General features: G+C 38.5%; 1 protein-coding gene across 16 annotated transcripts in view; it reads right to left on the minus strand.

Moving 5' to 3' along the window:
- The window catches only part of EP400 (E1A binding protein p400), a 47,441-nt gene that overhangs the window by 6,625 nt on the left and 18,159 nt on the right, over positions 1-22,657 (minus strand). For 5 of the 16 annotated variants that reach the window (XM_057414965.1, XM_057414963.1, XM_057414962.1 and 2 more), the window contains 32 exons: positions 22,254-22,390; positions 21,435-21,621; positions 20,327-20,493; positions 19,353-19,507; positions 18,601-18,837; positions 17,367-17,531; positions 16,389-16,556; positions 14,284-14,381; positions 13,263-13,561; positions 12,339-12,541; positions 12,068-12,237; positions 11,666-11,862; positions 11,092-11,203; positions 10,262-10,405; positions 9,801-9,959; positions 9,453-9,536; positions 8,728-8,859; positions 8,579-8,623; positions 8,323-8,476; positions 7,652-7,893; positions 6,907-7,080; positions 6,618-6,665; positions 5,455-5,591; positions 4,849-4,905; positions 4,646-4,724; positions 3,878-4,078; positions 2,842-2,887; positions 2,651-2,760; positions 1,831-2,035; positions 1,161-1,324; positions 535-741; positions 80-275 (listed from right to left, as the gene is read on the minus strand). In XM_057414965.1, coding sequence (XP_057270948.1) covers positions 80-275; positions 535-741; positions 1,161-1,324; positions 1,831-2,035; positions 2,651-2,760; positions 2,842-2,887; positions 3,878-4,078; positions 4,646-4,724; positions 4,849-4,905; positions 5,455-5,591; positions 6,618-6,665; positions 6,907-7,080; positions 7,652-7,893; positions 8,323-8,476; positions 8,579-8,623; positions 8,728-8,859; positions 9,453-9,536; positions 9,801-9,959; positions 10,262-10,405; positions 11,092-11,203; positions 11,666-11,862; positions 12,068-12,237; positions 12,339-12,541; positions 13,263-13,561; positions 14,284-14,381; positions 16,389-16,556; positions 17,367-17,531; positions 18,601-18,837; positions 19,353-19,507; positions 20,327-20,493; positions 21,435-21,621; positions 22,254-22,390 — 4,879 coding nt within the window. Of the gene's footprint in view, positions 1-79; positions 276-534; positions 742-1,160; positions 1,325-1,830; positions 2,036-2,650; positions 2,761-2,841; positions 2,888-3,877; positions 4,108-4,645; positions 4,725-4,848; positions 4,906-5,454; positions 5,592-6,617; positions 6,666-6,906; positions 7,081-7,651; positions 7,894-8,322; positions 8,477-8,578; positions 8,624-8,727; positions 8,860-9,452; positions 9,537-9,800; positions 9,960-10,261; positions 10,406-11,091; positions 11,204-11,665; positions 11,863-12,067; positions 12,238-12,338; positions 12,542-13,262; positions 13,562-14,283; positions 14,382-16,384; positions 16,557-17,366; positions 17,532-18,600; positions 18,838-19,352; positions 19,508-20,326; positions 20,494-21,434; positions 21,622-22,253; positions 22,391-22,657 lie in introns of those variants that run through there. The other 11 variants (XM_057414970.1, XM_057414960.1, XM_057414961.1 and 8 more) reach the window with 10 other exon arrangements.

The raw sequence follows: 22,657 nt of genomic DNA on the forward strand, positions 1-22,657 counted from the left end.
AGACATTATTTAAAATACGCTATCTTTATAAAAGTAGGTTGTAAAACTTCACTATGTTTTAGCAAGCCTGTTGACATACCTGCTGCTTTCTGTGGCTGCCCAATGGCAACACTAATGCCTGCAACAGTAACAGGGAGCGTAGTGACTCCTGCAGACGACACAACAGCAGCTGGAACAGACACCACCGGAGGCTTTGCCAAAGCAACCTGTGCTGCTTGTGGAGTTTGGGCCTGGATCTGTCCTTGTGCTTGAAGCTGGGAAGCAGGAACACGAGTCTAAGCAGTAAGGAATGAAGATTATTGATAGTTGTAAATGTTTCTAAATATAATTGCTCCTTTACAGTAATACAATTCAGAGATGGTATTGATAGGTAAGTGCAATTTAAAGCTATCTATCTTCCAGTTGTATCTTTTGTACTACCTAATTAAAGCAAAGGGCACTTGTATGCATGGATGACCAGTATCCAGTTCATTTAAACCCACAAAAAGAATAAGGTGTTTAAAGCTGTTTTCACAAAGTTAAAAGACAACTTACAAGACGAGCAACTTGCAGGTTTGTCACAGTAGTGCCTGTGAGAACTGCACCAGGACGAGGTGCTGTAACTGCAGTGAGCTGCTGAGCTTGCTGTTGCTGCTGTACTTGCACTTGCGCTGTTTGCTGTTGTGCCCCTTGCTGTGCCTGCTGCGCTGCCTGCTGCTGGGGAAGCTGCAGTTTCTGCTTCTGCAGCTTGATCAGCTGCTCCTGTAAAAATCAAACAGTTCCATCAGGCTGGACTGGATGACCTGTGAAATTCCAAACTATTCTATAATTTTATGATAATTTCCAACCTTTTACATGACTACTAGAAAAAAAAATGGAGATGAATCTGGAGCTTTAAAGAAACATTTTATGCCAGACTTTATGAAGATCAAAGAGCTAAGAATGCAACTCCTTTATGCAAGGGGTCGCTAGTGAGTGACAGTGAGTGCTTTACATCCTGACCTACTGCAGTAGTATCAGACAAAACTGCTTTCATGAAATTTTAGTAGGATTGAATTCAAGAGAGAGCTGCATTTCACTCTAGTCCAAGAAAGCAGGATATACAACACACACTGCTAATGATGCTTACAATAACAATGAGAGTAACAACATGCCACCTTACTTCAGAAGCATTTCCTCACCTGTGACAATTTCCCTACAGTTTTTATTTGAGCTGGAGACTGGGCTTGTGCCTGAGCCTGGATCTGTGGGACCTGCACCTGAGCAGCCTGCTGCTGCTGTTGCCTCAGAAGCTGGAAGTGAGCAGGGGTGATTGTTTTGCCAGACAGCTGGACTGTTGGTGTAGCTGTGAATAAATAAAACACAAAATGCTCTGAAGACTTTCAACATTCAGTTTAATTCATTGATTTCACTTAAAAAAATCAAGCTGTTAAATGCCTATTTTTGTTCCAGCACAGTTTGCTGACTAACTACAAATAACACATAACTACAAATAACAACACATTAGCATAAACATTATGTAAAGACAGAGTAAATAAAATGTATGCTTCTTTCTTCATAATGATTTTTAGTCCTGACAGTCAACTCTAATATCTTACTGCTAGATTATTAATAATCTTTTTTTAATTCTAATGCCTAGAGGCCAAGCTGCTCTCTACTTCAACACTTTATCCAGAAATACTGGAGAGAAGTGTAATCTGAGCACCAACAATAAAGCAAGTTAAAAATCACACCACTGATTAATTGTGCTTCCAATGAACCCAGACTTTCAATACTGTGAGGCTACAGTGGTCAAGCAACCTGCAGAAGTTCTGGGACCCTTTAGATAACCCCTGAACACACGATTATTACCTGGTGTAACTTGAGTCACCAAAGATCTTGTCTGGGTCTGCACGGGTGTTAAGTTTGTAGTTACTACTGCTGATGCTGTCACTGATGTCACTGCACGGACTCCCTGGGTAGATGCAATGGTCACCAGTTCTGTGGAAGCAGCAGGTGCCGCCGCAGTTCGCTGCTGGGTATGGACCACTTGTGCAGTTGCAGTGCCTCCAGAAGTCTGAAAAAGAATAGAGGCATTATTTCTCAGAGTTTCCAAACCTCATATAAAGCTATGGAACCTTCTGGAAGTGGAGTGTACAGTTTTAGAAACAAACATGAAAAATGCAAAAGTATTGCAAGGGCAAAGCAGATCCAAATCTTTCTAACACATCTATCTGTTTGGATATGTTCCAATCAGCATCTAGTTAAACCAGGCTGATCACCAAACCCTCAATGACATTACAGAAGATTGATTTCACTGTCCTTCACTTATTTTGCTTTATCGCCTATAGTCTTAAACCAACACAATAATAATAAAGATCATAATTAACAAAGCACAAAATAGTTACAAGCTGTAAATGATAGCAACATAATACATTGCCTATGACAGCACTCATCTACAAACTGTTTTTAACAGTAATATCTATTAGGCACATTTTTCTGATCAACTGCTCCATGTGTTCTGATATTTTGGTAAAGGAGAGGGGTTTGATAGAGAAGTACGATGCACATGAAATTAGCAAGAAGCAGAGTTTCTGATAACATGGAAAGCTGAAGAAGGAAACAGATACACTGATAAAACGTACAGCCAAAGGTCAATCCAAGGACACAACTCGTGATGTGATCTACTCACAGTCAGTGTTCCAGGTATAACAGGTGAAGCCAGACGTTTATTGATGGGCTGAAAGGTAGCAGCAGGGACTCCAGCAACTGTGTTCACTATGACATTTCCACTCACTGTAGCTGAAAGCAAGCGAGGATTAAATGTGAGATTCTAAAAGTGAAAATCTGAATCTCCAATGCCCAATTATAAAGTCTTCTTACCAGTCTGTATACTTGTCCCCGTAACTGCTGTTTTGATTGTGCCAGCCTATTTAGAAGACGATTGAGGTAAAAGATCAGAAAAACAATAAAAGAACACAGAATATAGCTCTTATCTTTGCTGTTTATATCTCTTAAACTTTGCTGTTTAACACAAGGCTATATTCCAGAAGTAACAAAATATGCAATAAAATGCACAGATACTTCTGCAGTTGCTCATTCACTCAACATATCAACAACTGATGTATATATGTAAGGATTCTGCCACTCTAATGAGCAAATGTTTGGTAAATACTGGTCATTTGATTAGCAGGAGAAGGGAGCAATATCTTACTCTAGCATTTCACAGACAACCACTCGCACATGAACGTCACTGAGCATTAAATATCGAGCAATACTTATGGGTCAGAACCCATTCTCTGCATCTTTCTGTAAAAGGCCTTCAATAAGCAAAATAAAACCACTACTGCTAGCACACATTAGTATGCAAACTGGAGCGGCTCTAAAAGCAAAAGCCTCAGACCTGTCATCAGATTCATTAAAACAGACTCTAGATTTAAGGAAGCCATGAAAACTTTGCACAGTTTGCAATAACACAACCATGGTAGGTCCTGTAGGATGCAACATTCCATTTGCTTTGCCAAGGTTAATAAAGCTTTGGGGTTTAAGCTACTAACAGTGTAGCTCTTACAGCCACATTCCCTTCTCTGCGTAAACACTGTTTACTGACTGTGGAAATGTACCTGATTAAGTTAAAGTCTAAACTGAAAAAGGCAAAAAATCTTTGCAAAGGATGTTATACTTTTCCACCTCAGAATGCCAAGAGCTATTGCTATAATGGTATGAACAGTCTTAATAAATAAGCAACAAAGAAGATACCCAGGATTCTCAGGAAATACAAAAGAAAGAAGGAAATAGCTTTTATCTCACTATACTGATCTAAAATTCTCACTTTCCAGAGAAAATAAAACACACAATATGATACACACAGAAGAACTGAAGTTACTACATCAAAGGCACGAAGCCCTCCCTTTCTTACCAATACTGCTGTGTTGGCCACAGTAGTTACTGCAGTCTGCACTACTGCCTGTGGCTGCTGAACTACCTGTGCCTGAGCCTGTGGCTGAGGTTGGGCTTGTGCTTGCTGTACAGCTGGTTGCTGAGCTTGCTGCTGGCCAGCTTGCTGCTGCTGAGGCTGTGGACCTGTCTGCTGTTGTGCCCTCTGCTGTTCAGCCAAAGCCTAGGAAATCAAAGTGTGAGCTTCATAGTCTTCAAAACAGAGCATGTAACAATCAGGGTGTATTATTGAAAAACAAAAAAAAAACAAACAAAACCCCTTTAATTCAAAGTATGTATTATGTGTGTGCAGAGACAGCATACAAATCTGTCTTCATTGTAACTCGCCAGCTCCCAGTTACCTGACCTAACCAGTTTCAAACTACAAGCTGTTATTTGTGGTTATACGGCTTAATGCATAGCACAACAAGCAATTTACTATCAATAAGCAAGAACAAATATCTCTTTCTGAATAATGTAAGAAAGGAGGCTACAGAATGGTCAAGAATAAACCAAGATTTTTATGTTTGTAATATATTTCCCTAAAGAATGCTTCTATACGAGTATGGGCGTGACATACAGGCCCAAGGAAAGGTCCCACATTGGACCTTGGATATCTAAATCCTAGTACATCAACAATGTGCAGCTGCTCATAACATCTGCTGTACTACCAAGGCTCTCTCAGGAGGCAGCTTTTCTCATACTTCCTCTGTTAATTTTTTAGCAGTCATATGTACAGCTGAGACCATACCTTTTTCTCTTTCGCAATACGTTCTGCTCGGAGGGATGCAACTTGAATTGGAGGAAGTGGCTTGTCGTAGTTGATTCCACTAGAAACAATGATAAGAAAAAGCACATAATTGTTAAAAGTAAGTAACTGAAAGTTAAAAGAACAGAAAAGAAAAAAAGCACTTCTATGCAATTCCTAACTCCTTTAAGACATAGAGTGCCCACCTTTCTGCAAGTACTGATGCATGCTTTGGATTCTTCTGGAAAGGATTCATGCCAAGTCTGCAATAGAGCAAAACTGTATTACTGGGCACAGAAGAAACTTAAAATCAATATTTAACTTCATGTTTTAATAGATTACACTGCAGTTGTGGTGAAGTTTTCATGATATTCCCACCAGTTCTGGAGCCTGTATATAGATGGACATTTTAAGGAAGACTCAGAGTAAACAGTAAACAAATACAGAAGTTACTGCAGGTATATACATACTAAACAATGTAGTAGTCATCAGCATGGACATAAAGTATGTATAGTTCAGGCAAATGGAAAGTGTAGTTTATAACATAAGATTGAAAACTGAGTGCTCTTCTGCTTTTAATCCACAAAATAAATTCATGCAGTGAGTAAAAGCTAACCCAAACACATGAAATATGAAGATGTTTCAATAACACAAGGCCAGAATGCAAGGAAAGAGATCATGACCAAAGAAACAAACTGGCAGTTTGAAACAGAATGCAAAATAACTCTCAGCTGTGAAAGCAATTCATAACAGATTCCAGGAGATCTGTGGTGACAGGGTGATTGGGATTGAATGACCCCAGTTAAACTTACAGAGGTTTGATAGGTGGGCTTCTTTTCCCTGCAATCATTTTCATCATCTCAAAATGATTAGTATATAGTTGCGTGTGGGTTGCACCCTCATCTTGAGCATAGATCTGATTGGTACGAAGTGGGCGACTGTTTTTAGTCTAAAAAATGAAAAGACACCAGCTTTCAATTGCAAACACACCCACATGGCTTTTTGTCTACGTATAAACACATGGTGCGCTTGTAGGTTATTTAAAAACGTACTCCAACATATCTATCACAGACTGGTTTCTGCCTCGTGTCACTGATAACTTACTGTTACACAAAACTCTATGGGAAATATATAAAGAAGGAGCAAAATAAGGAGCAGTTCTCACGGTCACACTGGCATCAGCACTTGGGGACATATAAAATGGCAAACTCTAATTTGAAAAAGAATCTTTGCTTTAGTTTAGATCTTGCAAGTTTAATTCAGTACCCAAACCAAGAGCCCATTAGTTTACAGTTACACATAGCGCACACATAATATAATAAAACCATCACTGCACTGCTCTCCCAACAAAGCTATGTTAACATCCAACACACCATGCCATTCTAACGTTTGACTTCTCCTAAGTAGAAACTGCCAGTCAGGGACAAACCTGCTTATTAGCCAGAGAGTGGGACTACAGTCAGAAGTTCTGGGTTCTTTACCCAGTTCTGCCACTAAATTGCTGTATGGTTTGGAAGAAGTTGTTTACAACCATGGAATTTATTTCTGTTTCTGTAGCATACTATCACCCTCAGTTACTAAAAGGTGCTTCGAGCATTAAATTCACTTTTGTAATTTGTCATTTGTAATCCACTTAGACTCTAGCATGAAGTACATTCTTACAGATCTTAGGTACAATCATAATAATCAGGGTAAGTTACATGGTGGTTGTTAGGTGGAAAAATACCCACTACAGTTTAAGTGAAATCACAAACTTCTTGCATGGTTTAAAATTTATCTATCAAATCCAAAAGCTGAAGGCTGGTGTCAATCCACTGTATCAACAAAGAAAGGAAAAATACATTTGGCATTTTAATTGATGTTTCAGAACTCAAGTAACACTCAACATGGATCTCATATGAATTATCTGCCCACCTCCATTGCTGCTAAATACCACAGTGTCTAGATTTGATTTGGAAAGAATACCAATGCACACCTTATAAATACTTTTTGTCTTCTTTTTAGGATTAGCTTCGTACATTAGCTGTAAAATAAGAAGGAAAGTTAGATGATCTTTTGTGGAAGATTTTGTTCAGGTGCTTTTTCTTTTCAAAGAAATCACATAAAATAAGTGGAAATCCTGATGAGGATAATTTTATAATATTTTAAAAGTTATTTATTTACACTGTTGAAACATTTAACAAAAAAACATGTGTTTATGGAGATAAGGAAAAAAAACTACAAACTTAAAGTAAAAAAAGACGCATCATTCTATGTAAACTCACCTTTCCTTCTTCCCTTGGGATAATGACATTTTCGTATCTGTTTCGGCATTGTTTTGGTGAGCGATAGACTCTGCTGCAGGAGTTAACAACATCACTAACAAGGTCCCAATTGGGAGTGTGTGCTGGCGATACAACAGCAAGATTTAAAGGAAGCTCCAGCAGCTGCTTCACTGCCTACAACAGATAAAGGTACAAAAGCTTCAGATGACAAATCATTTCAGTCTTCCAAACCTACCCTTATCTGCATGTGTCCACACACCATTACTACAATGATACAGACAGCTTAGGGCTCAGGCTGTGGGTTCACCTATGTTCACAGAGAATAAATAAGCATAAAATGCTATTATGCAGACTGACATGCAAGAAAACACTTGGAGATTGCTAGAAGACGAAAAGAGAGCTGCCACTCAAGTGCTGCTCTCTCCCCAAGGGTGGGAAGACTCTTAGCTGCATTATTCAATGTCCAGCCAGCACAACTAATCTTAAACATAATAGTAAGTGGTCTTTACAATAAAAATAAGACTTAATCATACATTTTGGCTAATCATACAGTTTAACCTTTAATTTATCCTTACAGGAACACAAAGGCTAGGCAATGTGTTATGAGTTATGCCAGCAAAATGCCAAACTAGCCATTAAGAATTAGAAATAATCTTGGAGAAATAAAGTGCAGAAAGAGCCATTTCCGAAACCAGAAGCAAAAATACATAAATAATAACAGCAGAAAGTGCAGGTATCATCTGACCTGCAAAAGTGCCCAGTCTTCACTAATCAACCACTCGGGATTATCCTGTCCAACCTCAGCAGCTGGTTTGACAAGAGTTGGCAAAGGCTTTGCAAACTGTGTTTGTTGTTTCAACAAGATGTTTTTCTTTTGCTCTTTGCCCTCTCGGCGCATTTTCAACATTCCTGGAGTAGCTCGATCGAAAAGGGAACGAGGTGGAATAACCGTCTCTCCGTGACGTTGCTTTTTCTTCCTACCTGCAGCTAAGACAAAACCCCCCCAACATTCTCGGTAAATAGTTACCACCATTCTTTTGATTCCTCTGCTACTTACAGCTGCAAAATGCTCCTATATGTGTAGAGCATTCCCCACTGCCTTTGAAAAGCATACAGTCACTAACTAAACAAGCCTGCTATACAGTAAGGCCCTAACTCACATAATAGAATGCTTGTGCTCTAAACTTGTCCTTTTAAGAACACTTACACTTCTAAATAGAAAGACACACATTGCAATAACTGGGATTTTCAGTGATTTTACTGTTTCAAGACCATGGTGAGACAAGAATTTTCACCTCTTCAAACCTGTGAATTTGATCTTTTCTGGTCCAAACATAGAGGAGATACGAAAAATCCCCTGATGTTTTTTTAAGCTTTCAGCAATAAATCTCAGAACAGTTTTGAACAAGGCCTTACCAGATGGATCTGTTTTGTGTCGTTTACGTTCCTTCCTGACATACACTGGAGGCAACTTTGATTCTGGAATAGGGGTAGTATCATACATCAGGCACATAACAGAATCTATGTAGATATCATTGTCATCCTGAGGTGGAGTGGGAGGAGTCCAAAGCTACAGAATAAAATTAGTAGTTACTGCTATATTAACACTGACCATTATATGTTTCAAAAATCAAGAAGCCTGTTCAGGCTGCCTGGTGTTACTTCTACTTACTGGCATTATTTCAGTTTGTCCATCTGGACCTTCATAGACATATTCCTACACAGCAAAAAGAGAACACAATTCAAATGATCCAACTGAACCCTGAAGGAAAAGGTATCCCATTAAGAAATGCACTATTAACAAGACTAATCAGGACTTACTTTGTTGTATGCATCCTCCCGAGTGTAGGTTAGAAGTTCCTCTTCATCCTCCCAAAGCATTTTTTGCTCTTTTACCTTTAACTCCTTCATATTCTGGACTTCCCATGCTTTCTTTGCAGTTTTCAATTCCATCTACATGAAAGTCAGACACCTTATAAACTTTATGCAGTAACAGACACTGACTACAAGTTATCAATTTGTATTTTTATGGCCAAACTCCTCGAACTGTGACATTTTCAGGCACAGAAATCTTACAGCACTTTCTTAATAGATGCTTTCACAATCATTTAGAAGAGACAGTTTTTGGTCTCTGTTGAGGGTCTTTAAACCCTCAATAAAGCACTAAGAATTTCAGTTAAACAACCAAGACAACCAGAACACAGCTCCTTTACCCAACTAAGCAGGTTCACTGAAGTTAATTAAATTCTCTGTTCCCCAGAGCTATCGAGTACAACAAATATTTGCTGAGCTGTGCTAAAGCATGTCATTCCCATTTTATAGAAAAGAAATTAAGAACTGACACCTTCTTAAACCAAGAGAATCCCAAAACAATAAGCTCTCTGTAAGGCGCTCTGGCGTTCACAAAGTATAGCAAAAGAAGATCACAGAAGTGCCTACAATATATTCCACATCATTGGAGTAACTTCCATTTCACATTGAAAATATAACCCTGCTCATACCTCCTGTGACAGAACAATATGGAAAAGAAAGGCGTGTTGTTTTACCTCATTCAGACGTGGCTCATTCTCATCAACTGAAACATGGAAGAGCTCTAAATAATTCAAAGCATACTTCTCAATTGGAGTCAGCTGAGAGAACGTATCAAGGAAAAAGAAAAGTTAGTATTGAAGATAATAAAAGGAATGTGAACTGAAGGAGAGTGTATCAAAGCTCTCTTTAAAACTAATCTCCCTCTCTGACAGCTTAACATCTTCAGTCAGTAGGAGATGTCCCATCCATTTAATGGGAGTATCAATCCCAGAGACAAGTTGCATTAAGGCAGACTCCAAAGAAACTGAAATACTCAAATTAACATTACTTTTTAACCAAATATTCATGGAAAGTCATGGTACCTGATCCACAACAGCAACTAACTCCTGCAGCTGTGAGGGCTCTTCATTGTATTTTGTCTCACAGAGCTCTGAGATTAATGGTTCAATGCTTGAGCCACGTCCTATTTCTTGTACACGATCGTTTGACTCCTCATCCTCTTGTTCAATACTGTTGAGGGCCTTTCAAAAAGACATATTTTAAAAATAATGAAGACTTCAAATATGGAGAGAAACCCCATAAGAAATTCACTGAAATCCAGCACAGATTTATGGAATAGGTGTCTGCTGAGGCAACAGAAACAGTCCCCAGAATGTATACAACAAAACTGTGGGCTTTGGAAGTTTCATTACAAGGGAAATCACAAAACAACATAAAACTACAGAAAAAGAGATTGGCAGAATTTACCCAAATAAAAAGAGATAAGGCAACTGTTCAATACTAATGCTGCACAGCTGTATTTTTAACGTGTGTTAACCATTACCTCTATGAATGGTCTTGCAACTTTAGGTGAAATATTTTCTGCTGGAGATGGCTCTTGAGAAAGTACTACGAATTCTTCTGCTTTCACTCTAAATCCAGAATCCTCCATGGGAGAATGAACCTCAAACAATTCCTGAATTGTTTGCTTTGTAAGTAGAAGAAAAAATAAAAAGAAGTAAATTCTGCTGTCAGAACCATCCTACATTTTTATATAACCTTGAATTAGCTCAGGTTCAAGCAACCTTATACACTATGGGCTAACTAAAGAATAAACTTCTATCTATTATTTCTGGAAAATTGGCTGTTTTCTCTTCTGTAACTTTCTCCTGTAGGACTACAGAGTAGAATAAAGTGTTAACAGCTTGTTTATAGGGAAGTCAGAAATATTGTTTCATTGTACACCACTGTACTGAGAATGCCAGAAGGGGATGGACTAGCTTAATTACTGCACTCACTGTCTTCTGCATCTTCAGAGTAGCAACTGAGAGCCTATCTCACCAAATACTCAAACTCTGTATGTCACATTTTTAAAGTTGTTGAAACCTTCATCCTTACAAGCTCTGCAGAGTTTTGCAGCAGTGCACAAGAAACTAGAATACAGTGTCACACAGGTGATACCTGCGCATTGCTGTGCAAGTAATGGGACAAAAAGCAGATGAATGGTAATTGAGAGGATGTGGCACTAACACCCAGAGTTCAAGCAGTCATGAAATCTAATGACTACCTATCCATTCTAGCCCCAACAGATTCCTATTAAACTGTTACTAACCATTCCAACACAGATAAACACCACAACACAGATATTTCAATGTACTTTGAATATTAACTTACCTGTGTTAAAAAGGCCATTGAATAGTCATTTCCCTGAGCAGCTACTTCTCTGATCAAGTCTTTTGTGCCATTTTTCAAAAGCTTTTCTTCTACTGAATTACCACTGACAAGCCTAAATTAAAAGGAAAAAGAATAGAGATCTAATTAGTCATTTCCAAAACAGCTTTCTCTAAGCTTCCCTTAGAGAATAACACCGAACTCTAAGCATGTGCTGGTTTGTGGGGGTGTGGTATGTGCCAGGAACAAAACACGTACCACCACCTCTGCTTTAAAGCTTACATTTAACAACAGTGTAATTAAAAAAAAAATCAAGACAAAAAGATCAAAGGACAACTCATTTGAATAACTCCATGTAAACTGACTGTCAAAAAAACAAGTGTGAAAGATTCATTCATTACATTTGGTGTTAAGACCAACCACATTTTCATATGATAACCTGGCATCTTCTTTATTGAAGTGAGATGAAGTTTTCAGCACTGTTTCCACTTTATTTCAGATCATACAGAGCAGCACTATCTGAATTAACCTTACATTAAAGCATGATAAAGAGAGGTCGTTGAGCTGTAACCGTCACCTGTATATATGGATATCTTTACATCTCCCAATTCTGTCACACCATTCCTGAGCTTTTGCATCCATCACTGGGTTTAGATCATTGTCATAGAACACAACTGTGTCTGCTTCAACAAGATTGACTCCAGTGGAACGACTGTGAGAGGAAAGGATGGCACAGAAAATGCGCTTGTCTCTGTTGAAAATTTTCATCAGCTCCTACACAAATGGAGAAAAAGGAGTAAATAAACCATACACAGAAATAAAATGCCAAACTAAAGCCTAATGAAAACACAGACAAAAACAAGTCGAGAGTTTCAATATGAATAAGAAACCAGGAAAATGTCCTTCTCCCGCTGTAGCATACAATAACCTCAGCAGCACATATTGCTGTCCCAGTGGACAACTGCTAGGGCAATCTTACCTGCCGCTGTTCGTGGTTAGCATATTCATCAATCCTCACAAATGTGAGGAAATGGAAATTCAGGAACAATTCCAGTATGTCCAACATCAGAATCATCTGTGATAAGATCAGCACACGGCGCCCTTCAGATTTCAACTTTTGAAGCAGGACAGCAAGAGCTTCTAATTTTCCTACATTTCAAACAAGAAAATCAATAATAGTTTTATACAGAAATTCTGTTCCAGTGAAACAGGAAATCATGGAAACATTATCACCAAATGTCATCATTTACCTGAGTCATACTGCACCAGCCGGAGGTCAGGGAACTGCAGCAAGTGAGGAGTGGTAATCCTTTGCAACTGATGCAAGTGTGGAGCTGCCTTCTGCTTAAGACTGTGCTTAAAGAGTTTCAGTCTATGACTATATGAAGGGGGAGGATTTGCTACATACATACATGGGGGAGCAGCAACTGCAGCTGGCAATACGAGGAGAGCCCTGTGAGAAGCATCAAAACAAGAGAATACCAGTTTAAAAAGTTATATACAAAATTATCATCTGCAGCCAGAATTTTCAGCCTGTCAACCATGTAATTTTACACTATTATGTACCCACTTTGTTAAAGTGACTTAGTAAGTGCTGAATGCCCTCAAAGTGTTAATATTCTCTACCTCCTTTTATACTTTTGTCTGCTTTGATGATAGCTTTTGTTAAGGTGTTTGCACTGTGACCACTGCATTCAGTCACTGGAGCTCAAACACAAGAAACACCCATCATACCAAACTTACTAAAAGCAATACAGAAAAGCCCGAGTTCTCCTAATTGTGTTTCATGTTTCTAGAAAGCTGCAGCTATTGCTCTGTATGCAATCCATTAAATGCCATTAAATGATGGAGTCTGCCTCTATCTCTGTGTCTTGGCTTTTGTTGGTTAACTCAGAACTATTCAGAAATAAATCCAAAGTGTAGGAATGGAAGATGAGTTATGGTCAGCTGAATTTGGGCTTGAAATTAGGAATGAGGTACTGAAAACTCTTATTATAAAGATCTTAAAGGAAACGGAAGTGACTGTTATTTTTACGGTTGTACTGCACATGATTTATGCTAAATGTATCAGTCTAAACCAAATATGAACAGAAACAAGGTTTTAAAGCTCTTTTGAAAAGGAGTGCTTAAGAAATAACTAAATGTGGTAAAGGCTTGAGGCAGTCACACGTTACCTGTTAACAACATCCTTTAGAGATTCTTGTTGCTGACCCAAAGTCAGGATCATTTCCTGCAGTGGGCTACTTGGGCCTCCAGAGGCACTTGAAGAAAGGCAGCAGTTCACAAAGCCAGCCCACCTCCAGCTGTTGTCTTGACTGGAAGACGGCTGAGAGGGCTTTCCTTCACCAGCCAAAGAACAAACACTCAGCAAGTCTCTGCCATACATTGGGGCCCGTGAACAACGGCGCTCATTGCCAGAAAATATTCTGTCCAGGCGCTCCTTCAAAAGCCGGTTCTTCTCTTCATATGTTTCCTTTGCCAAGGAGAGTTGAAAAAGAACCATTTGCTGCTCATCATAAACATGTAGGAATTCGAGTTTCTTTAGAATGCAGCTATCAGGATCAGAGCACTGTGTGCTTTATACCACCAACATCCTAGATTATAAGAACTACATAAAGCAATCACTAAAGGTATCAATTTTGGATAAAATTTGAATTCATATTAAATTCAATTCATATTAGTCAATTATATCTTAATACCTACTTGGTTTTTTAAAGTACATTTTCATAGTTTTGTAAATAAACCAAAACCATTAATTTATATTTGGAACATTTCAATTAACACATTAATATTTATGAGGTGCAGGTTCTTGCACAGTTTAACATATACTTGATGTCTCCCTATGCTTTATAGGTTGCTTGAGTATCTTTGCTTGTGAAAATCCTATGATTCCTTTATTTATGCATTACTATGTAATTATGAAGTATTACAGTCACAAGAACCTGTCTGCTGCCACAGCACAAGAAACCTGATAGCTGCTTTTATACACAAGAATTTATCTTAAACTATGGATTACAAATGAAAATGCACTGGTTCTGTCAACCTGAAACACTGACAGAAGCTGGTTTACGTACTCTGTAGTCATCAAAGTTCCTAATTAATCCCAGCTTCATAAATTAAGGCTTCCAACTATTGCATGGATTTAGTATCAAGTGTGAAAAGTGTTGTTTCCTGAAGAAAACAAAAATTAAGTACCTGCAGCTGTCCATGCGTTAAACCAGGTGCTGGTTTTAACGCTGCTCCCATGTCACTAGATGACAAATTAGTAACTGCAGTTCTACCTGGAATACAAACTGAGGATAAATGTTGTGTTTATATATTTATTCTTAAGATCGGTTTAATTTATTATTTTCAATAGCAGACATTTCATAGCTGTAACACATCATAACTGCAGACAAGTTTTTAGCCTAGATGTCCACTGGGTATCGCAAATTTATACTTTGCTACACATCACATATCCGACAGACGTTTACACCAACTGTTTTCACAAAAGTCCAAGACAGATCAATAGAATTTTACTTTGCTTTGCACAAAGACCTGCTGCATTTGTAGCTTATTCAAAATGCCATGTAAAGTGCAAAGGTATTAACATTTAGAAGTTATACTCTAAATCAGGAACAGATTGTTCCAATTCATCTTAAAGCAACCACCTAAGATGTTTTCAGAAAACACATGAATTCAGTGTATCTACAAACTGATGAAACTGTATGATGGAATCTCATGGTGGAGTCCTTGTGAATTCAACTGCTAGCAAATGTTTTCCCAGACAGCTAACTAAACTATTAGAACATTACACACAACTTATCGAAACTACAGTGATCATGTACTAGCAGACTACAGACACTGTGTAGTAGTTATTTTCTTGATAGGATATATAGGTTTCTATCTCAGTCAGAATACATTGCTCATCAGCACTGGTTATTTGTACTAGAAAAGCAGCACAACCCTCTGCTGGTCACTATGAGCCTGCAGTGGTGAGTCAACACACCCACGAAGAACTGCATTCCAGTTAACAAGCAGATGCTGGCCCTTACATTAAGACTAACAGACTCTAAAGAGTATGCAGAGGTTTAAGCTTTGCCTTTCTGTATTTTTATTATGAATAAACAAACAGAGACAGTCAATATAAATCCAGTTTTACTACACAGGACCATGTGATCCCAGCAATTTCAGTTTCCAATCACCCAAAGCAATGGAATTTATTTAGCATTTTATCCAAACTTCAGAAAGTCAAAGTATTTTCAAAAGGCTTTACATCTTCCTCCAGTGATGAACAGCAATAATAATAATGTTCTCTTTTATCAATTGGAAACAGTACTTCAGTTATTATTGCTTTTAACAGAGCCCTCTTTTTACCATCATGAGAGTAGTAAGATGCATGAGTTTTTGTAGAACTCTTACATCAATTTTCATTCTGAACTGTGGCCATGATTAGAAGTACCTGTAGTGCAATCAGAGCTGGAGGGTGAAACATTTGAATCACAGTTCTTCCAAACTATGACAGAAATCGTTTACCTCCCAGCAACAGGGAGGCTGTTGAAGCTTCTTCTCACCTTTTTATGACAAGATGTTTACTCTTCAGAGAGTCAAAGTATGAACTTCAGTGGCACATTAATACATCAAAAAGGAGCAGTAAGCAGTCTGTTTTGAGGGAATGGTTTATATCCAGAAAACATTACAGCATATGGCCATTTCCAGGGAACAAACTCCTAGCATTGCATTTATCATCATTTTTCAACGTGCTGTTTTGTTGTAAATGCATCTTAGACAGAAATTTCTCTATAGTTTTTCAACCAATATCTTGATCATATTTTAAGCAAGGAACCAATCACACTTGCAGCAAGGCACCAAATACCTAAGCAGTATTTGCAGAGGGAAAACAGTAGCTTGATTAGATAGAGAAGCAAAGAAAATTAGACAAAGGCAAAAACAATGTGGAAAAATCAGGAGAATTGCTGGACATTCTCTGTCAGCACAAAAAATGATCACCCTGATTTTTCCTTGAAAAAAGTAACAAACTATTTCACACTCACTTCTTCCCACAAAAAAATATACCTATGACACAACTGAAAAAAAAACCCTATATATTTAATAGAGTTTCAAGCTCTCCCAGGTTTGTACTGAAAAATGACCTAATCAGCATACCTAATCACACACAAATCAGAAGGATGTGCCTCACAGTTTACCTGCTTCTGAACTCATTTTACAGAACTGTGGTCTATAACAATCTGGAGTTATGTACCAATGTGATTTTAGTAACTGAATGTTTAGATACAGACATTTCAGATTAGAAAACCTACCTTGCTGCGCCACTGCTGTGGAAGTTGGGACACCTGCTTGATGCTGACTTCCTAAAGCGTTCAGAGCGTTCTGAACAGCTCCTGCTTGGGAAACTGTCTGCATGACAACCGGGCCCTGAGGTCTCAAATACTGCTGACCAGGTGCTGAAACAATCTGAAGAACACTTCCTACAACGAAGGATTTTCAGACAGTTAGGCTCAACAGAGTGTAAAGAATAAAGAGTGTAAACAGTCTTCTCTAGCAAAAGATACTACTGTTACAGACTGGCAGACAAATTCATTACACCAATCTGATTTAAAGTACCGTAAGATCTGGTAAGAGGGAAATGCCTAAATCTTCATAATTGATGAGAAGTTTCACATTGTAGAGGTATCATTCTAAATCTGAGTATTTTATACTGAATTCAGACAAAATCAGGTCAACCAAGAAATCCTCACTTAGTGTTCCCTCTATTTTGTTGGCCACAGAGAATCAAGATTTCCAGGTTCTCCTGAATTTGGCAACACGCATACCACCAGCAAGGGAAGCTTGAGGGCAAAATATACTGTAAGAAGAGTATTCAGGTCAGGGTAATAGTTGGGTCAAAATACAGAGGCACAACAATCCTCAAGTATTATTTACACCATCTCAGAACAAAGAACATCCTCAGCTGTGTCTGTTTCTGCTCATTAGGGATTTAATCTGAAACAATGCCTCACCTTACTTTAGCTGTATTGCATACACGTGAAAACAAATTCAATAAGAAAATCTTGAAATACATTACAGAAAAAGAAAGTAACCATGTCTTTCATTTGCCAGGCATTTATTTTTTAAAGCAGAGCTACCTTATTATCCCTGTCTCACACAGAAAACAGGTAGAGCAGAACACAGTAAGCAGTGGGGATGGAAAAATCTCTTTAACATACAGCAGCAAGGAATGTGCTGTCCATAACAAAGCATTCTGAATAATGGAAAACTCCCTGTTTTGAAATAAGTACCTTGTAACTGCAAGGGTTGCCCTGCCGTGAGCTGGCGAAGTTGACTATGTGATAAAGTGAACTTGTTCCCTTGGAATTGCAGTGTTACAGGGGTCTCTGGCTGAGCGATCCTGCCTTGTGCTCCTGCTATAGAAGCCAGCTGGGCTATTTTTACTACCTCACCACCTGTCAAAAAGGGAAACAGGCATTAAAAAAGACCAAAGTGGGAGGCAGGTTGGTCAATAGTCACAATTCTAAGTTTTGGTTAGTAAACTGGTGCTGAAGCGCCTTCCATGCATAATTATACTCAAGAGTGCATCAAAAGTGTCATATAAAAGTTAAGCAGGTATTGCTTTCTAGATTTGATGGGCAAACTGGAAAAAAAGCTGATTGTTTACAGGGTAAGAACATCAACATTTTAGGAGTTACCACTTCCATTAGCAAAAAAGTTAAGAGCTACCTGAAAACTCATGTGACACTTTGTAACAGGACGAGTAATAGACATTAAAGTGATTTTCACTGCCTTTTCAAGAGCATGAAGGAAGGTTTTAGGAAGAGACAAAAATATTCACATATGTGGCACTGTAAATATACAGTTGAAATGGCCTGAAATTTGCTGATGAAACATAATTTATATTAAGCGATCTACACTTAGACAAACCAAAAAGCTTTAGAAGTGACAAGGACCAAGCTTTTTGTGATTTAAATGCAGAAAGGTTAGAGGCATTTAAGCATTAGGTTTTATGGTATTGAGAAAATACTGGCGTGAAAATGTAGCTTTTGTAAAGGCAGTGCATTACCCCAGAGATAAAATTAATACATCAGTGCTCAGTACTCTATACACATGCTAATAGGCAGTGCACATACAACCTTAAAGCAAAGCCTCATCGCTTTTCTCTGCCTAACGGTTGAGACTTTCCTCTCTGCAAGAGGCCTTTAGCAGATGGATTAGTGTTTAATATGAAAGGAATAATTAGGATAGAGCTAAAACATGTGGTCTGAAGGAAGTCTTGCCAGCAGAAGAAACATGCAGAAATAGGAGATTAAGTTGACACCGCTAATGTATGTCCACAGCAATTCTATTGTTTCTTGTCCAATTTTCGATTTTCCTTGGTCATAAAGCAACATACTGAGCAAGGCTAATCAGAAGAGTGAAAAAAAAACAACGATTCTGTACACATTTTTAGGGTGCCTAGTAACTTAACCTCATTGTAGTATAAAGGTGGGAGAAACCTGGAAAGGGGAGGCCACTTACTAGGCAACCGTGCCTGGGCCTGAGAGGTCAGTACCAGCCTCTGAGGCAGCACACTCTGTTGGATGGTGTGCGAGGGGGCCTGTGGCTGGGCCTGCCCTAGCTGAGAGGCCGGCGCAGAGGTCTGGCCCCGCGGTTTCACAGGGTTGGCTGTGCTAGTTGCTGTGGTGAAGGTCGCTGCGGGCTGGTGTCTTGGAGCACTGGTGGAAGCCTGAGTTGTCTGAAACTGTGCTGCTGCGGCTGCAATCAATAAGGGTTGTTTGGGCAAGCTGTTAGAGGTTTTAACTCCACTCTTTTAAACAACCTGCATTAAAAAGAAACCTTCCAACAGGATATTAAAAAGGCTACAGGAACGGCTTGTCCTTACAGAACGGGATTTCTTTCCACACCTTCTACTCCATCCTCTTTTTACAATATTATGTATTTGGAAAGCATTGTTTAAAAGCTTAAATAAATACACAAATGCACTGTAAATTCCCATCATTGATAGAACATTACACATGATCAGGGTTTAAATACCAACTGTGCCATATTTACTCCATACGCTAACAGGTTACACAAAGCTTAGTTTTCTATTATATTGGCAGATCATACTGTAGAAACTAGTGGGGAAATTTACTGGCAATTAGTCTGTTGGTATTTTTAAGCCATTAGTATTCTAGACCATTAAGCTAGAGGGGAAAGGAGTCCTATTAACAGACCTTTATCCGACTACACAGAGGCTCAGGTAACGAACCTAGCATTAACTTTCCTACCTTGATTTGAAGACACCGTAGCTATGGGTGACCTTCCTCGTACTTGTGCCTGTTGAGTTACAGTTGCTGTGGTCACTGTGCGTTGTACTTGAGTGCTTGGGAAGACTACAGTCCTGCCCTCAGGTTTCTGACCATACTGAACGGGTTGAAACAACCTGAAAAGAATATGGAAATTCAAAGTCTATAGGGAGGTCACAGTTCAGCCTTTAACAATGAGCTCTAGCACCCAGACAGTATAAACCAATCACATCAGATGCTCATGTCTTTCTTGCAGATGACTGAAACTGGCAAGACTCATCACTTCAGCAAACTTCAAGTGTGGACATTTTATAAAGTCATTTTGTTAAGTCCAAGAAGAAAGAAGAAACCTTTCATTGTCATGCATCCAGTCTATTGCTGGATGTGTGACAATTACAGGAAACAGCTTAAAAGAGTCTAGCCTGATTCCTGGGAAAAGAATGGGGATCTCATATCATTTCCAGGGAGATGTCAACATGCCATCAGGTCATCAGGCAGCCCTTTTGCATCAGAAAAACAGTTCCACCTTACTTTGCGATCACTGCGTCACTAGCAGAGAAATACTCTCAGAAATTCACTGCTATAAAACTTCATGTCTCTCTTATAACACTGCAAGCACAGATAACCCTGCAGGTCCAACTTAGTCTTTTAGTTGCAAAACAACACTCACTTGCCATAAACGAGGACCCCAAGAATAAAACCCACCTGCTGCTGAAGTAAAAACTATGGGAAATCCATAAACAAACTTCAAAAGGAGCCACACGCTTCAAAAAACTATTCAAATAGAATCCTTCAAGAGTGAACAAGAAAGCAACAGAACAATAAAATGCAAAGTCAAGTCTGAGGTTTTGTGTGAATCACATTACTAGAGATACAGACAGAATGCTGTAAACATAGCAACAGGACTACATTTCCTTCCTGTAATTCTAGTTTAAACGGAAGACAGTTGTACATACCTGCTTGGTTTGAGCTTCACAGGGTTGGGCCTAGCTGGTGGTGGAGGGGAGCTGTAGATTTCTTCAATCAACTTTCTAGTAACCTTCTGTTTTGGCAACATTTGTGCTTCATAATGAGTCATTTTATTTTCCATTCCAATGAGATCAAAAAGAGACAAGTCTGATTCCTAAGGGATATTGTAAAATAAGGTTTATTTTACGTGATAACCCAAACAGTTAAATCCTCTCCATGTTCTCTTCTTAATTCACTTTCTGTATTTTTAGAAATAAATGCTGTAAATTTAAAAGTAAGCTATTACTTATTAGCCAAAGCTGTTTAGAAACCTTGGAAATATATCTTAGACTGATAATCCCATTTTAAGCATCAGCATTGGAAGAAAAAGAAATGAAATCATTAGCCAGTTATGGAAATCAAAGCAAGACACATTGAACAATTCTTAATATTTTATCACAATTTCCAAAGAACTAAGTAGAACTCCTAGAAGGTGTTTGTTAACTCTCAAGCTCAAATGCCAAACTACAAAGGCACATGTATAATTCAGGAGTAGAAGAATACGAAGGAAGGAAATAAGGTTAATCAAAAAGATCACCTCATCTGCTCCACTACTCATACTTCTCTCTAATGCAATTATTCCCTTTGATTATCCTGAAGAGGGGAATTACTTCTTTAAGGATATCACAAATAGTGGTACTTCAAATGGATTGACAGAAGCACACTAATTTAGTCACTTTAGCATACTAATTTAGAAAAAGAGTAAGTCTTGCTCTCCTTTAGCTACTGAAAGCAGAAGGAAAATTACAGAATGCCGCCAGACATTTCCTGACACATTTCAGCATCAGAAAACTCCTGCAAACATGAGTACATTGAAAGCAAAGTTAAATTCTCTTTGACCAAGTAATTAATGAAAAATTACTGATTGCAAACTACTTGAAAAGCTCAAGCTACTATTACAAAAAGGAGATGCAACAAGTACACACTTGGTAGGCACAGCTACAGAACTGTGAATTCCTTCTGTTTATAAACTTCAGGTAGACTTCAGATGTATAAGAAGACAATAATATTAAGTACTGAAATTCTGCAAAGCAGTCAAGAGAGAAAAATACTGACCTTCCAAATATCCTTTTCTAGGGCACTCAGTACCAGAGACGCAGTTCTGTACTCCAGTGTTTCTGATACGTAACAGGTACTTGAAAGCCGGGGGTTTATCAGATCAGGGTGATTACAAATCCGCTGCAGCTGCATCAGGACATGCAGGACACTAATGAAGTGTCCACTTTTGAGGGCTTCTTGGGTTCTACCAAATAATTTATACAGAAATACATTAATTTAAGTACAGTTTTTATGGAGATGTTCCTAAAACAGCAAGGTGAGAATGTGAAACGGCAGCATGTTATGCAAAAGTCTTAAAACCAACTTAACTTATACCTAGGTTTTTCTAGAGCATTTTAAGTAGCACTGAACCAAATGTAAATGCGGAAACATGAAACTTTGGGACCAGTCCTACCTTACAGTCAAGTACAACTTAACCACCTCCCTAACCTCTACCTGTTTTGTTTCCGTTTCATCCCTGTACCTATCAATAACCACTTATTATCACAGCACAGGTAAATGCGTGGGTATGAGGAGAAACACTTTGGGCTTTAAGAAATAACAAACCACTCTTCAGGGACAAATCTTAAAGCACAAGAGCAGCAAATCTGACCATTACAACTTGACTTTAAGGTTCCCAAGGTTAAATGCATGTTTTTCATTAGCCCCACAGCCCCACTTGCCTGTAATTTTAGTTTACAACGCAATCATGTCTTACCCACTGGTCATACTGGAAAATCTCAGAAAAACACTAGAACACTTCCAACCATGACAATCAATTACCATCTTGCTTAAGCACCAAAAATGACAGCATTATTTACTGTTTTAACTCCTTACCCTGGTTGTAAAATGACATCTTCATACATAGCTTTTTGTCGACTAGAAAGACGACACTTTAGCACATGCTCATATTTCTTTGTTAGCTGTTTTTCAACATCTCTCTTTGATCTTCGCAAAATAAACGGTTGAATCATCTGCAACATTTTAGAATCAAGGGGAAAAAAAAAAATCTCACTTCAAAGATGCAGTTTTACAACAGGAAGCTAAACCTATTCACACCTAACACATCTCATGTGATACACCTCATATGCTGTATACAATCATATTGCTATGCACACAGTTGTAAGGCTTTAATTTGTTCTTTCAACTTCTGCATGTTATGCTTCAAATCAGAGCCTTACATTATTTTTTTAAGAAACCTCCATACTATTCTGGTAGCAGAAACTTCTGCTTTCAGCAGG

Source organism: Pezoporus wallicus, unplaced genomic scaffold (genome assembly GCF_028554395.1).
Source record: "Pezoporus wallicus isolate ANWC-B61680 ecotype Strahan unplaced genomic scaffold, APGP_CSIRO_Pwel_v1 contig_8047, whole genome shotgun sequence".
NCBI lineage: Eukaryota > Metazoa > Chordata > Aves > Psittaciformes > Psittacidae > Pezoporus > Pezoporus wallicus.